We start from the raw sequence: 17,825 nt of genomic DNA on the forward strand, positions 1-17,825 counted from the left end.
TCAAACTTTTTATTTTTATTTTTTTAACATATTTTTTTGTCTTAGTCCTAAAAAAGTAGTAGTAAGGTTGAAATCTATTTTTTGCAAGTAGAAATTAATGAGGGTTAAACACACTGGCTTGTCTGTCATGATGAGGAGCTGTCTGTGGTGCTGAACTGACTGGCCTAAAAACGCTCCCACGCAGATTTTGTTTGATCTGCGTGGGAGCTATTCTCAATCATCAACTACACATGTGTATCTCTGGAACTTCAAAGTACTCAATTAATCCAATCATAAACAAAACGTGGGTACTTCGGGAACTTCAAAGTACTCAATTAATGTGGGAGAGCTATGAGAACTTGGCTTTAATTGCTTTGTTATTGAATCAAATTAGATGTTCCGTTTGAAATGGATTTCAATCATATCACACTTATAGTTTACTCATCTGCTGCCCTAAATCATTAACATGGTGAAACACATCTTGATGATGTCATCAAGATTTGTTTCACCATGTTAATGATTGTTTTCATAATTACAGTATAGGTATATTAATGACATAGTAAAATGTTGAAAATGAGTGGAATGCCCCTTTAAACACACTGGCTTTTCTGTCATGATGAGGAGCTGTCTGTGGTGCTGAACTGACTCTGGCCTAAAAACGCTCCCACGCAGATTTTGTTTGATCTGCGTGGGAGCTATTCTCAATCATCAACTACACATGTGTATCTCTGGAACTTCAAAGTACTCAATTAATCCAATCACCTGTGTACCTCGCGAACTTCAAAGTACTCAATGAATCCTAATTATCCTTTAATCTAAAGGCCAATAAAAAAGTAGTGGTATAAAAAGAACTCAATCAATCAATCAAACTGTAGGAGTAAGGAGTAAAGCAAACATGGCTTATCTGCAAGTGGCAAACAGCCGAGGGGGAAAAGCTCTCATTATCGATAATTTTCGATATTTGAGAAATAGGTCCATTGTGGGCGAGAAAATATATTGGCGTTGCACCCAGTGCAACGTCTATGTTCACACCCAGTGGCTGGACGTCGACGCTGACCCACCAGCCGACATCGTCGTGTTGAGGCCTCCGGGGGACCACACACACAACGCTGAGGAGGATCTGGTCGCCAGCACCGCTCTAATTGAGCGGATGCTTGAGCGTGTGGCGGCCGATCCAACCATCCCCATAAAACGGATATATGATGAAGTCGTGGCCCAAGTAGCAGTTGGGGAAATGCGGCATATGCCGACTTTTAATTCAGTGAAGTCGCGGCTGGAGAGGCTTCGGGCGAGCCTCATGCCCCCCATTCCGCCCACCGTACAGGAGGTCAACGTGGACGGTGAATGGGCTCTAACCTGGGGGGGGCAGGAGTTCATGGACAAACACCACCGCCAGCATGGCTTTGTGGTGTTTGCAACCGACGACAACTACCTGAAATTGAGCCAGTGTGACCAGGTAAGATCCAACCCCTCTCCCATAACACATATGCATGTTAAATTGCAATGTAGCCTAATAATTTATTTAAAATGACGTATTATGATATATTATATAATTTTTTTCTTTTTTTTATTGTTGTAGATATATATGGACGGTACATTTAAGACCTGCCCAAGGCCTTTTTACCAGTTTGTGTCCATACATGGCCTATATTTGGGCAGGGTCGTACCGTTCATAATGATCCTCATGTCTGGAAAAACCACGCCCATGTACCGCGCTGTCCTCCGCCGTGTGAAGAGGAGGGTTGCGCGCATTACAGGAGAACCGTAAGTGTGTGTGTATGTGTGTGTGTGTGTGTGTGTGTGTGTGTGTGTGTGTCACTGCAACTGTAATAGAAATATTTTGTGGAAACTAGAAAAATCGTTTTTTCTCATCTATCACATGTCTGTCTGTCTGTATACAGATGGAGCCCTACTCGAGTCCTCACAGACTTCGAAATGGGGCTCATGAATGCGTTCCGGGAGGAGCTACCAGCGACACGGACCACTGGCTGCTACTTCCACCTCTGCCAGAGCATGTGGCGCAAAATTCAAGAAGTTGGGTTAGCAGGTTAGTGATGGTGTATTTACACAACCAACAAAGAGTCATTATTATTATAGTTTTCTTGGTTGCATGCATGCAGACCTGTTGCATGCAAGTTATTAGGTTATATCGTACCATTTAGGTCATATCCTTAAAACAGCCAACAAACACATTTAGCAGAATTAATGGGGTCATATTTTTTAATAGGGCTTACATCGCCACATTCTTAATTATTATTAAAACTGTTGGATTAATATTACCATTCATTCATTCTTGGGGTTGAAGTTTTTTTGTTCTTTTGTAAATATATATATAATTTATATATTAGCATTGAACACTGAGTGCTTATGAAATTAGTAGTAAATTAGATTTTAGTAAGTAAACATTCTTCACTCGTCTTCACACGTTTACAGGTCCATATAGGCACGACGCGGTCCTCAAGGATTGGGTGAGGAAGGCTATGGCCACAGGCTACCTCCCCGCTGACCGTCTGGTCAGGAAGTTCAGGGCCTTCTGCAGGAGCAGAGAGACCCGCCAGCTGGTCCGCCAATACCCCCCACTAGGTGACTTCATTCAATACATGGAGGACACCTATGTGGGGGAACAGGCATTGTTCCCTCCTGCAGTGTGGAGCGTCTATGATCGTCGCTCCGACAACAGGAGCAATAACTGGGTGGAAGGTAACGCCTAATGCTATTATTGTTGTTGTTGCTGCTGTTGTTGTTTTCATTATAATTATTGGTATAGATTTCTTATTCCAAATCTGTTCCGTTTTCTTCGATAACACTGAGCAATGTGGGAATGAAATGTAAATGTGCCATGATATGTGTGCTAACTGCTTATGAATAATTATTTCAGCTTGGCATCACAGATGGAACTCCCGGGTGGAGAGGCGCCGACCCTCCCTCTGGGTGTTCATCAGAAAACTCAAAGATGAGCAGAGGATGGTGGAGACAGTGTGTGGCCATGCCGACCGCGGGGATCCAGCACCCATCCAGCGGCGAAAATGGCGGCAACTGGAGGCCAGGTTTGAGAGTTTTTTATATATGAAAATAATAATCACCTAATAAATGGCTGTACGGGTCCAGGGAGCGGGTGGAGGCTTTTATTAGATGGATTGATCCTTTGAAGAGCATCCACATTCATTAATTACTCATATTAATTAAGCTACATCTGCTTTTATCAAACAGGCTTCGGAGGATCAAGAGGCAGTATCGCCGTCAAGCGAGAACACTGGAGCAATATTGGGAAGCAGTGAAGTTCTGCGTCCACAACTTCCTGTAGGCCCCGCTGTGTTGCTGTGTTGCTGTGTTGCGTCTGAGAAGGACGCACATCAGGCCTTTCTCCCTGCGGGATGCATCTCAGAGGACTTTTAATTTTTTTTTAATAATAGGCCTACTGACATTTGTACTGTTCTGACCTTTTTGTATTATTATTATTATTATTATTATTATTATTGTTATTGTTATTATTATTATTATTATTATTTTTCTGCATTTTTCTGCATTTCTGCATTGAAATAAATGCCAGCTGTGAAAGGTCACTTAACAATTTAAGCCTGGACTTTGTTTAATGTATTGCAAAAAAAAGGAGCCTACTAATTTGGTTTGGAAAAAATGCTTCATTTGTCATTGTTGCATAAAACAAGTTTAAGAACAACGAAATTGGAGTAAAGCCCTAAAGTGCATTTAGACAAGAACATATGTTTAGATAAAGATATAAAAAGCATAGAATATGAAGTTATAAAAGTAAAAAGTAAAGTGGCCCGTGTCATAGCTAATATTAGTGCATTTAGAGCGTAGCTCTAAATAATAAAGTAATAAAGGTGTTTATTACTCGTTGTGGCATACAAAATAATGGGAAACGATATATTTACATATGTATTCAATATGAATTACATTGGTTTTTACCAAAAGACAAATGGAAATAATCAAAAGCATTCTAAAAATAACCTCTTGAGTTTTAAATACTAACCTAACAACGAAAATAAAGTGCCCTACTATTGCCTATAATCTAAGCTATAACAAACTGTACAAAAAGCAGGCTTCCGTGGCCCGGTGCTCAGAATATAGAATGACTGCATGGTTACAGCAATAAACGGGTTGACGTTCATATACTACTCTGTGCATGCTCTCTTTGCACGGAGGGCGCACTGCCTCTAGCCTACTCCACTCTGGAGTAGGGAATGAGAGCTGGGAATGAATGCCGTCAGGTGGGCGCAGGTGTAGATGGTGGTTGAAGCAGCGAGATACGGAGCAGGCAACCAACAGTGAAGCGTCGGGAACGCTCCCCACCAATGGCTGCGCTGACGGATCTGCAGGGAGGGAGTAAGCAACTGTGCACTGTGCGCACCACGGCACCAATACAGACACACGGCCCAGACCCAGACAGACATAGGCCTGCGGCCGTAACAGTGACAAAGACAAATAATTGTCCATAATGAATAAATCATAGATAAGTGCACAGGATAAATAGGGCTTTGAATGGGAGTGAAAGGCTTCAGTCGTATAGGATCAAAGGCAATTACGTTGGTTTGGACAGACGCATGCATATATGGAAAGAATGGACGGCGATCGACGGAAGTCTTTAATAGATAGTTAGCCTACTTCTGTCATTCAACATATAGTATTTTATTAAGTGGTAATCAAATCATGGTCGATACAGAAGTATTAGTAACATACGCTTTTATAGGCCTACACACTGTGACACACGAATGGGAGAAATGCGAGGCCCTGCAATTACTACTAATCAAAAACTATTCCCTCTATCAATAAGGCCAAACTTTATTTGAACAAATATTGATAGTTAATATGAAAGCCTTTTAAAATGTTTCAGAGAGAGGGGGGGGGGGGAGAGAGAGGGGGGGAGGGAGAGAGAGAGGGGAGAGAGAAAGAGGAGAGAGAGAGAGGTAGAGAGAGGGAGAGAGAGAGCGAGCGGGGAGAGAGAGAGAGAGCGAGAGAGAGAGAGGTAGAGAGAGGGAGAGAGAGAGCGGGGAGGGAGAGAGAGAGAGAGAGAGAGAGAAAGTGTTGTTGCGGCAGCGGAGACATCAGTATGGGTGCGCACAGCCGCACGCACACACGCATTTTATGGACAGAGCAACTAGCGGAGGGAGTCCGAGGGACTCGGGGAAGCCACACAAATAACAAATAATAGGCTATATTCGGAATTCGGAATGCCGAGGTGTTATAGAAAAGGGTAAAACCCCGCCATTCCGAATAATGGAAGTCAATCTTCGAAAAGGCGATGCGTTTTTTTTCGGAATGCCAGGGTGTTATAGAAAAGTGTAAAACCCCGCCATTCCGAAACATGGAAGTGAACCTTCGGAATAGCGGTGTTTCGGAATGGAGGGGTGTACCCGTGTGTTTGTCTTGACGTAGACCCTGTGCGTTGTGAGGACACTAACATGTGTGCGTGTGTTTGTCTTGGTGTAGACCCTGTGCGTTGTGAGGACACTAACATGTGTGTGTGTGTTTGTCTTGGTGTAGACCCTGTGCGTTGTGAGGACACTAACATGTGTGCGTGTGTTTGTCTTGGCGTAGACCCTGTGCGTTGTGAGGACACTAACATGCGTGCGTGTGTTTGTCTTGGTGTAGACCCTGTGCGTTGTGAGGACACTAACATGTGTGTGTGTGTTTGTCTTGGTGTAGACCCTGTGCGTTGTGAGGACACTAACATGTGTGCGTGTGTTTGTCTTGGCGTAGACCCTGTGCGTTGTGAGGACACTAACATGCGTGCGTGTGTTTGTCTTGGTGTAGACCCTGCGTTGTGAGGACACTAACATGTGTGCGTGTGTTTGTCTTGGCGTAGACCCTGTGCGTTGTGAGGACACTAACATGTGTGCGTGTGTTTGTCTTGGTGTAGACCCTGTGCGTTGTGAGGACACTAACATGTGTGCGTGTGTTTGTCTTGGCGTAGACCCTGTGCGTTGTGAGGACACTAACATGTGTGCGTGTGTTTGTCTTGGCGTAGACCCTGTGCGTTGTGAGGACACTAACATGTGTGCGTGTGTTTGTCTTGGCGTAGACCCTGTGCGTTGTGAGGACACTAACATGCGTGCGTGTGTTTGTCTTGGTGTAGACCCTGTGCGTTGTGAGGACACTAACATGTGTGCGTGTGTTTGTCTTGGCGTAGACCCTGTGCGTTGTGAGGACACTAACATGTGTGCGTGTGTTTGTCTTGGTGTAGACCCTGCGTTGTGAGGACACTAACATGCGTGCGTGTGTTTGTCTTGGTGTAGACCCTGCGTTGTGAGGACACTAACATGCGTGCGTGTGTTTGTCTTGGTGTAGACCCTGCGTTGTGAGGACACTAACATGTGTGCGTGTGTTTGTCTTGGCGTAGACCCTGCGTTGTGAGGACACTAACATGTGTGCGTGTGTTTGTCTTGGTGTAGACCCTGTGCGTTGTGAGGACACTAACATGTGTGCGTGTGTTTGTCTTGACGTAGACCCTGTGCGTTGTGAGGACACTAACATGTGTGCGTGTGTTTGTCTTGGTGTAGACCCTGTGCGTTGTGAGGACACTAACATGTGTGTGTGTGTTTGTCTTGGTGTAGACCCTGTGCGTTGTGAGGACACTAACATGTGTGCGTGTGTTTGTCTTGGCGTAGACCCTGTGCGTTGTGAGGACACTAACATGCGTGCGTGTGTTTGTCTTGGTGTAGACCCTGTGCGTTGTGAGGACACTAACATGTGTGTGTGTGTTTGTCTTGGTGTAGACCCTGTGCGTTGTGAGGACACTAACATGTGTGCGTGTGTTTGTCTTGGCGTAGACCCTGTGCGTTGTGAGGACACTAACATGCGTGCGTGTGTTTGTCTTGGTGTAGACCCTGCGTTGTGAGGACACTAACATGTGTGCGTGTGTTTGTCTTGGCGTAGACCCTGTGCGTTGTGAGGACACTAACATGTGTGCGTGTGTTTGTCTTGGTGTAGACCCTGTGCGTTGTGAGGACACTAACATGTGTGCGTGTGTTTGTCTTGGCGTAGACCCTGTGCGTTGTGAGGACACTAACATGTGTGCGTGTGTTTGTCTTGGCGTAGACCCTGTGCGTTGTGAGGACACTAACATGTGTGCGTGTGTTTGTCTTGGCGTAGACCCTGTGCGTTGTGAGGACACTAACATGCGTGCGTGTGTTTGTCTTGGTGTAGACCCTGTGCGTTGTGAGGACACTAACATGTGTGCGTGTGTTTGTCTTGGCGTAGACCCTGTGCGTTGTGAGGACACTAACATGTGTGCGTGTGTTTGTCTTGGTGTAGACCCTGCGTTGTGAGGACACTAACATGCGTGCGTGTGTTTGTCTTGGTGTAGACCCTGCGTTGTGAGGACACTAACATGCGTGCGTGTGTTTGTCTTGGTGTAGACCCTGCGTTGTGAGGACACTAACATGTGTGCGTGTGTTTGTCTTGGCGTAGACCCTGCGTTGTGAGGACACTAACATGTGTGCGTGTGTTTGTCTTGACGTAGACCCTGTGCGTTGTGAGGACACTAACATGTGTGCGTGTGTTTGTCTTGACGTAGACCCTGTGCGTTGTGAGGACACTAACATGTGTGCGTGTGTTTGTCTTGACGTAGACCCTGTGCGTTGTGAGGACACTAACATGTGTGCGTGTGTTTGTCTTGCCGTAGACCCTGTGTTGTGAGGACACTAACATGCGTGTGTGTGTTTGTCTTGACGTAGACCCTGTGCGTTGTGAGGACACTAAGCGGTGGGCGGAGCGAATTACAGAACTACAAGACAGGAGGCGGAATCTCCAGACACAGCTCAGCACCCGATTGGCTGAGCTGAAACGCATCTGCATACAGGAGGCGGTTAGTGATGACGACGACACACTAACCACACGCACACACACACACACACACACACACACACACACACACACACACACACATACACACACACACACACACACACACATACAGTGCTTATTTAGTAGAATGTAACAGTGATGACAGACCAGTTGAATGATGAATTGATGAATGACTGTGTGGTTTGTGATTGCTCAGGAGCTGACAGGGGCAGTACCAGCTGATTACCCTGTAGAAGGGGGAGAGAAGAGGGGGGAGGTGAGACCCAAGCATGTCTGTCTGTCTCCAATCAGTACTGTATGTCTCTACATAGAGACATTTAGACTGATTGTCTAAATTAATTTGATTTGGTTATGACTTGAATAAATGACTATCTGTGTGTGTCTGTGTGTATTTGTGTAGGAGGAGCGTGTGAAGCTGAGGAAGACTTTGTTCAGTGGAGCTCGGCGAAGACACACAGACTCACAACACAACGCACACACGCACAACAGCAAGAGAACAGTACACAGAGGATGTCATACAGGTATGCAAGGACCTTGAATGTGTGTGTGTGTGTGTGTGTGTGTGTGTGTTCCATCAATTTCTTTCCAAACTACCGGCTGCTGGATTGCTGTCGAATTTGCTTTGCACCTTCATGCTCCTCCGGAGAATGGTCTGCACTGATTTTGTTGACCCCATGGCCTTTCCACCCTTATATTAAAATGTGGACATTTACACAGGATATGTCCAAATCTAATGAGCAGAATGGCAGTTTTCCACTTTGTCCTGCGGCTCCTCCATTTTGATTGGTCAGTTGAAAAGAAAAGGTGACATTGATGAGTGGCGTGCCTCTCCAAAAATGTAACTCTTTTCTACTTGAGGTGCCCAGGGCACTTTGCCAAAATATACTGGACGCCTGATGTTCGGCTGATGAGCATGTTTTTACACCATAGAAATGGTAGCTTTAAAAAATACTTTCTGTAGACAAAAGGTATCCTCCAGTGCAGCATTTCCCTGCTATTTAGAGAGTGTGGTAGATAGTAGATTGACCTATGTATGCAGCCCACTGCATACATGCAATAAAAAAACCCAATCTAAATGCAACTCAACAATAGAAATGCAGATAAACTAATTTCAAGTACTTGATTTTTCATGTTGTGAATAATAATGACGATGTCTCTGTACGTGTAGACCCCCCCCCCCTGATATTATCGGATGATATTAAGATAAAATATATTAATATCGGAAAATAACTGTATCGGTTTTATATCATGGAATTAACACATTATGTCTAGTAATTGTATTATAAAATGAGGCATAATTATATGCCTAATTTTGATATTAGGAATTGATAGGAATTAAATAGTGTCCTGAGTCCTGCCATTCTTTATCTTTCTCTGTGAAATGGACGGTGATGAAAGTACTCAATCCATTTTAGAACTCCCGACACAAGACACACGGGAGAGGACACTGCAATGTCTCATCTTTAATAGGTGGTTTAAATAAGAACTAATAATGAACTAAGCGTGTATGTCAAGATATCACATGTGTTGGACATAGCCTAAAGAAGGAGACATCGCTGGAGGAAGATTTGATTTCTTTCATGCCCATCTCCCCCAACTCCTGAAATCATAATCACATCATTAAAGCTTAATAGTTTTCCTCAGCAAAAATAGTTTTGCATCTCCTCCAATCCGTCATTTAAATAGCAATGCGCCTACTAGCTGAACTACCCATTCTCTTAACCCATCAGACCTGAGACCGTTTATAATAATAATCTGAAAACTTTATTATTTTATTTTATACAAAAACAACAACTACTGTGACACAGATGCTGTACCGGATTGAACGATAAAGGGGACACACCCATGACTAATTCAAAGGCTTGTTAAGTTGTGCCCAGATAACGTGCTGTCTAACTATAGTGAAATTGAGGCAGACACACCCCAGACGCAATTGCATCCTGCACCCTGTTACATGGATCGTAGGCTATATATTTATCCGATATAGGAATTGGGAATGATCATAGAAAGGTCTTCTGTGAGACACATCCAGTACGATGCACTGTTTATACCCATACTACTGTAGTACAGTACAACGCAGCAACAGTCAACAATGTACGTGTTTCGAAGGCCGATAGGTCAAAATGTGTACGTTGTTGACTGTTGCTGTGGCATATTAAAGACTTTTTAACTTTGTTTGTGAGTGCGGATGGCTACTTTGTTGTACTTTGTGAGGTTCATTTATGCCAGGTTCCTCCACTTCTCTGTCTTGACCTCTCTCACACACACACACACACACACACACACACACACACGCGCGCGCACACACACACACACACACACACACACACACACACACACACACACACACACACACACACACACACACACACACACACACACACACACACACACACACACACTCACTCACGTGTTCTGTAGAACAGAGGCCATTGTTGAGAGGAAGAGGAGGAAATGAAGCTCTTCCTCCCATTATTCACAGACCGTGTGTGTGTGTGTGTGTGTGTGTGTGTGTGTGTGTGTGTGTGTGTGTGTGTGTGTGTGTGTGTGTGTTTTCAGATGATACAGTGAAGTCAGAAAGCAGTTCGACGTCTGACTCAACAGGACATGACAATGGTAATGGTAACACAGACATGGTGCAGCTTGATATGGTACATGGATAGGGTAGAACATGAGCAGGGGAAGAGATCTGGGTTTGATTCCCAGCAGCGTGTGTGTGTGTTAAGCCATTTTGACCTGAGATCCGATTCTAAAAATGTCTTCTACATCCTGACAGTTTTCTGAAAAAGCTATGTTTCTATGTCAGTCGTTCTTCGATTTAAAAAAATAGCAGACCTACAAGCTCGTAGCGTGCCGCGCTACGAGCTTGTAGATCTGCTATTTTTCAATAGCTAACACCAAAAGTGGTTCCCGCCCAAAATGGGGTTTAAGCTCTCGCTGGGTTAGCAATGACAGGAGGAATTAATGGTCAACTATACCTCACCTCAATGGCTATTTCTTTTATCACTGCATGAGCGTCGCGTCTCATTGCCGTTGCCGGAGAATGCACTCGCAACTTCTGGAGAACGTGCCAAAATACAACAGTACTTCCATGTTTGATGTTGAAGCACTATTCCACGAGAAGAAATTTGTAATTATGTCATTATGTCATTGCAAGAAGCTGTGTGACAGTATGCATGTCATTTAGTGTTTGTCACTTTTTCAGGAAGGATTATTGGAAAACCTGTTCGTTTGGCTTGTATTAATTTAAAATGTTTACTATAGTTTCTCTTTTTTATTTTTTAAAGCTGCTTAGCTTTTTGGCTTTTTGGCATTTTTCCGAAAGACCGCAGAAGTCTGCAAGGACCTTTACACAGTTTGCCATACAACATATAACATATAAAGTGTGAACCCAGTTATATTGTGTATTAATGTATTCTGAATTAAATATTGAGGTATGACCTTTTGTCCAATATTGTGCAGTCAGCATGCACATGCATGAGCACCCTCTCCAATAGCACCCCCTTCTGGAACACTAGACAGGAAACCCTGCAATGTGTTGTATAACTGGACACTAGTAGCTTTGCTTCCATTACTAATAGTTTGGTGACCGTGGTCCATTAAAGTTCTGTCACTCCCTCTTCTTGTATCATAGGACGCTGTTTGTGATTGTTGTTGTTAGAAGTACATGGTTGATTTGGTTGTTGTATGTTATGTTGCTGATGTAGACATTATTCTACTGTGTATTTTCAGAGTGTCGCCCCCTGTTGTACAGTGTATCACCTGTGGAACTCTACTATGACATCAGAAACAGGAAGAACTCACTGGCAACTTCCAACAATAGGTATGCGCCCGTGCACACACACACACACACACACACACACACACACACACGCACGCACACACACACACACACACACACACACACACACACACACACACACACACACACACACACACACACACACACACACACACACACACACACACACACACACACACACACACACACACACACACACACACAATAATTCCAACACAGACACAGAAACACTTACACTAGTATCACTGCTTAATACAATGATACTCCTACACGTCCTAAAAATACTAATGTTTATATGTGTGTGTGTGTGTGTGTGTGTGTGTGTATGTTGGGGGGGGGGGGGGGGTGCTCTAGTCCTAGCCGTGTGTCCAATCCAGATGGGAGCAACGTTTTGACCACACCCCTCCTGTCTCGTAATGGACAAATCACAGTACACATCAGGTGAGCCTCAGCCTCTTCAATATCCTGATCTGTTGAACAAAAAATACAGTTTACCCAGAATCCATCTGAGTTGTTTCCGGGAGACTCTGTCTCCATGGACACCATGAAGATAGCTAAAGCCCTCATCCACTACATCAGGCTCAGACATTCTTCATTGCCAGTATGAAGGATGCATACGCGGAACTGGTTTCGGTCGAGACGCAAACAACTTGCATTGCAAACCGCAGTGTGTACAATGTGTAGGACGGTGACAGCTAGGAATTATATATTTACCATGTAGCGTGATTAAAAAGCACTGGCTGTCACTTCTCTCACTCTGTACTCAATTTCTGTCACTCCTTCTGTCTTTCTTTATCCATCTAAACCCTAATTTATGCTCAATCAAGCAATGGAGTCGCGTGCAGAGAATAGAAGACCTACAAGCGTTGTGAGCTTGTAAATCTGCTATATGTTCGGGACGGAGTATGAATCGCTCTTGACTCTCTCTCTTCTCTTCTCCACAGAGCAGAGGAAGGCCAAAGCCACAGACTCCTCCCCCAGCCTAACTTCTCCCCAGATGGCTCCTCCCCCTCAGTCCCCAGCCAACCGGGAGGACGGGAGGGGGACGGCGACAGATGCAACGAGGGCGGAGTCAGTTCCGAAGAGGAGGAGGAGGGAGGCGTGAATGGACACAGCAGAACCGCCAGCCATGAGCTGGCCAGAAGGGCCGAGAGAGGACGAGGAGGTTACAGTGACATCCTGCTGGACTACATCTGGAGCAAACAGCAGAAGACGCAACAGCAACGGCAACACTCCCAGGGCAACTCCAGGCAGCCAATCGTGTTTCAGCACTTCAGCGACAACCCTGCCGCCACCCCCACCGGGTCCAGGAACCTGCCGTGTGACGCTCATCGGGCCAAGGTGACTCGGACCAAATCCTGTGGGCCGTTTCCGCAGCAACACAACCAAGCTGACCTTCCGCTCCATCACTCTACTCATCCTCACCTCCAGCCTGACCCCCACCCGCACCTCCACCCCCCCTCCAGGCCCCCTCCCCCTCCTCCCAACCAGGAGGGACAGCTGGAGGAAGCCACGAGGAATCTACACAAAGCCCTGGCACTGGAAGGTAATTTTTCTCCTGCTCCTAGTACTGTTACTACTACCACAAGTAAGACGCGCAAACGCGGGAAGCGAACGCAGCTCGTAAATGGCAATAACAACAATTAGAATAAATTACATACTTTTTTAAGGTTTTCTTTTTAAAGTTCACTTTTTTGTGTTTTTTTAAGATTTTAAGATTTATATTTTAAGTTAAGTTTTTTTAAGTTAAGTGTTTTTAAAGTTTTTTTTAAGTTAAGTTTTTTTGTGTTTTTTTAAGATTTTATTTTTAAGTTATGTTTTTTGAAGTTAAGTGTTTTTAAAGGTTTTTTTTAAGTTAAGTTTTTTCTTTTTAATTTTAAGTTAAGTTTTTTTTAAGTTAAGTTTTTTTAAGTTAAGTTGTGTGTGTGTGTGTGTGTGTGTGTGTGTGTGTGTGTGAGAGTGCGTGCGTGCGTGTGTGTGTTTTGTGTGATACAGCTGCGCCCTCTGGTGGCGGGCGGGTGGTGTAACAGCGGGACAGACACACACACAGACAGACAGACAGACAGACATGATCTGCAGGGTCTCATAGTTAGTGCTCATTGCATTCACAACTATTACTATACTAGTTCTACTTGTGGTGCTACTAGTATCAGTACTACTTGTACTAGTGATCCTCATACTACGACTACTAGTAATAGTGTGTAATTTGAGTTTAATAAGTTAAAAGCAAATGTGATTGGTGGGTCTGTTTTTGATTGGCAGGTTTAAGGGATTGGTACTTGCGGAACACCTTAGCCTCCGGCCAGCCTAACCAGCTGAATGGAAAGGTCAGTGCGAAGGTGAAAGGTCCCGTCGCCTCGGGAGGGGCTCTGCAGCGCAGACGGACCACTCATGGCGCCACACAGATTTCAGCCTATCAGATGGAGACAAAGCTTCAGTACCCGACCACAGCACACCATAAACCTGCAGCACACCTGCCCCACTCAGTCACGTTCCATGGACACCCACTGCATGGCAGGTCAGTGTGTTTATGAAAGGTTCATGTCTGTAGCATGTGAATCACTTCTCATTATAATGTAGGTTGTGGGAGTGTGTGTGTGTGTGTGTGTGTGTGTGTGTGTGTGTGTGTGTGTGTGTGTGTGTGTGTGTGTGTGTGTGTGTGTGTGTGTGTGTGTGAGTGTGTGAGTGTGTGTGTGTGCGTGCACGCGTACATGCGCACGAGCGCGAGCGAGCAATGAAAGAATACTTGAATTCACCTAAATACAAAAGGCATGTTGGAGTAATTCCCTCGCTCTTTCCCTTTTCTGTATTTTCATCTCTGTCCCTCTCTCTATCTTGTCTGTCTGTGTGTCTCTCTCAGGTCTATGGACGGCTCTCTCTACCAGGACTCCTTCCCAGCTCAGAAACAGGAAATGCATCAGATGGAGAAAACAACAGAGCTACCTTCTCCTGGCACCCTGGTCTGATCCACGTATCAGGACACCTGGGCAGTTAGACGGACAAGTCTTTTAACCAATCTTAGGCTGGTATCCTTGATGACGGCCATTGATGTTGTTTTTTTCTGTGTGCTGGGACCATGCACTGACATTATTTTAAAATGATTCTACTCATTTAACTGACACAGACAGTGAGAAGAGAACTTCAACAAGCCACATTGGTTGTTGATCACATCACATGGCCACATTGGCCATTTAATCTGTTGTGGCGATTGAAGCTTGGCGATTGTTATAGGACCAGCATGGCTGATATTCACACACCTTCATGAGAACAAACATTTAACATAAACTCATTCTGATTCCAACTGAAACCAGTTAGCTAGTTATTGGAATCTGTACCTGCTGTAATTCAGTGCTAGCTCATGGTCGTCACAGCCGAGCTTGTGGAGACTGTTAGAAGCTGCAGAACAGCTAGTGAAGCTAACTAAAGCCACGCAGTGTTTACATGTCTGCTATATGTACCAACCCATGGTACCGGAATACGCCCGCTATGTAAAACCAATTTTAGCAAATGGTTTACTATTAAACGCCTAAGTTATACTTGTGCAACGGTGTTTTTCACCAAAAATAGCTGATCTACAAGCTTGCAAGGCTTCGCATTGTGAGTTTGTAGATCAGCTATTTGTGGTGTGCGACACCCACATGCAACTAAGTATAATGCAGGCTTAACAGTAGCTTGTCTTCAGTGCCACTGCTAAATTAGCACACGGAGAGGTGGTATATGTGAGATATAAATACAGTAGTAGTGGGAGAGCTCCCTGCTCAAGAGCACATCGGCAGTATTGGCAGTACTTTCTGTACTGCAGATTGAACCAGCAGTCCTGAATGGATTCTATCATCATCTCTGTCCATAACTGAGTGAACCTGTTGAAACCAGCCGTCAGCCATCACGACAACCAAACGAAATGCTCTAAACCAGGTCTAGAGACTAACATAGTGACTTTCACATCCTGTGTAAATGTATGTTGGAGCTCTAGTCTTAAGATGTCCTTACTCTTTCAATTCAGGTTCTCCTGCTTGTACAATCAGGTCCGATAGCCTACTAGAAAATGATAATAATCAATACGCCAATGTTTTATAATATGAACCAGACTTTTGATATTCAGTGTTTTTGCAGATTTTTGTCGGTCCGTAAGTTTTTAAGTGAAATCAGCAGCCTAATAATGGACAGACACGGGTCTACTGTCCTATCAAAACAACCAGCAAGTTATTCAAAAGAAAAAGAAATATATATATTCCACTTTTGATAATCAGTGGAAGATTTTGATCAGGTCATAGTGCTAAGCCAAATGAACAGGATTAGTGACTCTCAGGTTTGTACTGGAAGACGCCAGCCTGCTCAGGACAGGCCACAAGGTGTATAATACAATCAAGCACAATAGAAATAAATGTGTAGAGCAGACATTTCCATTCATAGCAACGCTGTGCGTTCGTGTCAAACACACAGGAGAGGAAGTAATCAATGTGACGCATTTGTTCAATGTGAGGATGCACTGCTTATGATATCCGATAGCAATAAGAGTCATGGGTCCCCAAGCAAGGCAAAGTAGGTGGCTGCAAGTTGCAACACGGAACCAGAACCCTTATAACCAGCTATGCTTTTACATGTATATGAGCACGATATTGATAGTTCTAAATGTGGATAGCTTGTGGCTATGTCCTTAATGTAACAGGTATCAACAAGACGGGACATGTTTTCCTACGCAGTCACTGTTGTTTGTCCCTGTTGGACAGTGTTGGTGTCTCTGTAGGACACTGGTTCCCAAACAGTGGGTCGGGTCATTGTTATGGGTCCCCTCTGTTTTGTTTCCTACATTTGGTTTTTATTTAGTATTATTTCAAAACGTTTTCAAAAAAGCAAAACTTTTCATGAATTAATAACACAATCCAATGATTTTTTTTTGGGGTACCGGGGCAAATATCCAATTTCTGTTTTGGGTCACGGGCTGAAACGTTTGGGAACCACTGCTGTAGGACACCACCATTGGTATTGTTTGTCTCTGTGGGACAGACACAGGGAATGACACACCGTCACAAAGAGACTAAGAGAGTTGAGTCTGATCTGCTGTAAAATAAGGGACGTGCATCCAGTGTTCATGTGAGTGGATTTGTAACAATCTGTGAGAGGCAATAAGAGTCAGCATCACCGCCGGTCGGGTCTTATTTGGTTGTTTGGTTGAATTAGCTTAACAAATGTCAGTGAACTGACTAACTGAACTGACTGATTGATTAAATTATCAATGAGCTGATTGACTGATTTGTTTTTATATTATGTTATTGTGGAAAGGATCAGAGTAACGTCTACTCAGCCAGTCTGTTACACTGACAAATTGTACAGGTCAAAATGAGATATGCATGTATCGAAATGAAAAAAAATGTATGTTTGTTGTTTTTAAAGTTGTGAAATTGTGTTAAGAATGCCAGCGGCAAAAAATATTGTTTGTATAAAAAAGTGATGAAATATGAGATGTTGTGTTAGTGCATCAAATGGCTAAAGAAAGACCTTAAGGCAGTCGCTTGGTTTCTCAGCTCCATCAATCAGAGCTGATTTTCTCCATAGGAGGCAATTCCAATGGAACCAGTTGTAAAAACAAAATGTATAAAATAACAGTTATTAAAAATAAAATGACACTTTAACACTTTAAATGTCAATGATTTGAAAGTTATTGAGTTTTAACATTGAGTCGTCCGCAGCTCTGTGGTGTCTGTCTGTAATGAAATATATTCATCACATGTTGGAAGGCGTCTATAAGAATCTGCACCTAGGCTAGGATTATCAAATACAGCTTTAAGTACTGGTAGTTTAGTTTTAAAATGTCTTTCTATTTAGTTACCAGTGTGGAAATTAACAAAAATACACCGGAGTTTGACACCGATCCCAGTGTTGGTAAAACCTACATGCAGAGTTCCAGGGGACTGAAGGGTTAACCAACCCTAAAGTCAAGATACAAATGTAATCAGACGCAGATCCAGATGCAGGCATATTGCAGCACCCCTCCCAACTCCTTTAGCCAAGTTGGAGAGATGTAGAGATCAGACCCCTGTTACTGAAGGATAGAGCTGTTTAACATAACTTATTTGAAGAAAAAACGTCACTTACCCTACCATTAATACAGGAAGAAATGTATCCAAAGCTACCATAGTTATACTTTTTAGACTTCATACGTTAGTGCCTGGACCGTTTTTGATATACTATATATATTTGTAACTCAGAGTGTAGA

General features: G+C 43.8%; 1 protein-coding gene across 1 annotated transcript in view; it reads left to right on the forward strand.

Annotated features, from left to right (window-relative positions):
* ccdc120a (coiled-coil domain containing 120a) overlaps positions 1-17,228 on the forward strand; it is a 30,572-nt gene extending 13,344 nt beyond the window's left edge. Inside the window, exons 4-12 of the mRNA XM_083770393.1 lie at positions 7,677-7,807; positions 8,003-8,062; positions 8,207-8,327; positions 10,366-10,422; positions 11,539-11,629; positions 11,963-12,049; positions 12,553-13,154; positions 13,871-14,126; positions 14,469-17,228. Of these exons, the coding sequence (XP_083626519.1) occupies positions 7,677-7,807; positions 8,003-8,062; positions 8,207-8,327; positions 10,366-10,422; positions 11,539-11,629; positions 11,963-12,049; positions 12,553-13,154; positions 13,871-14,126; positions 14,469-14,574 (1,511 nt within the window). The 3' untranslated portion in view covers positions 14,575-17,228. The remainder of the gene's footprint in view (positions 1-7,676; positions 7,808-8,002; positions 8,063-8,206; positions 8,328-10,365; positions 10,423-11,538; positions 11,630-11,962; positions 12,050-12,552; positions 13,155-13,870; positions 14,127-14,468) is intronic.
* Positions 17,229-17,825: the final 597 nt, after the last annotated feature.

Source organism: Protomyctophum parallelum, assembly GCF_964188405.1.
Source record: "Protomyctophum parallelum genome assembly, chromosome: 7".
Taxonomy (NCBI): domain Eukaryota; kingdom Metazoa; phylum Chordata; class Actinopteri; order Myctophiformes; family Myctophidae; genus Protomyctophum; species Protomyctophum parallelum.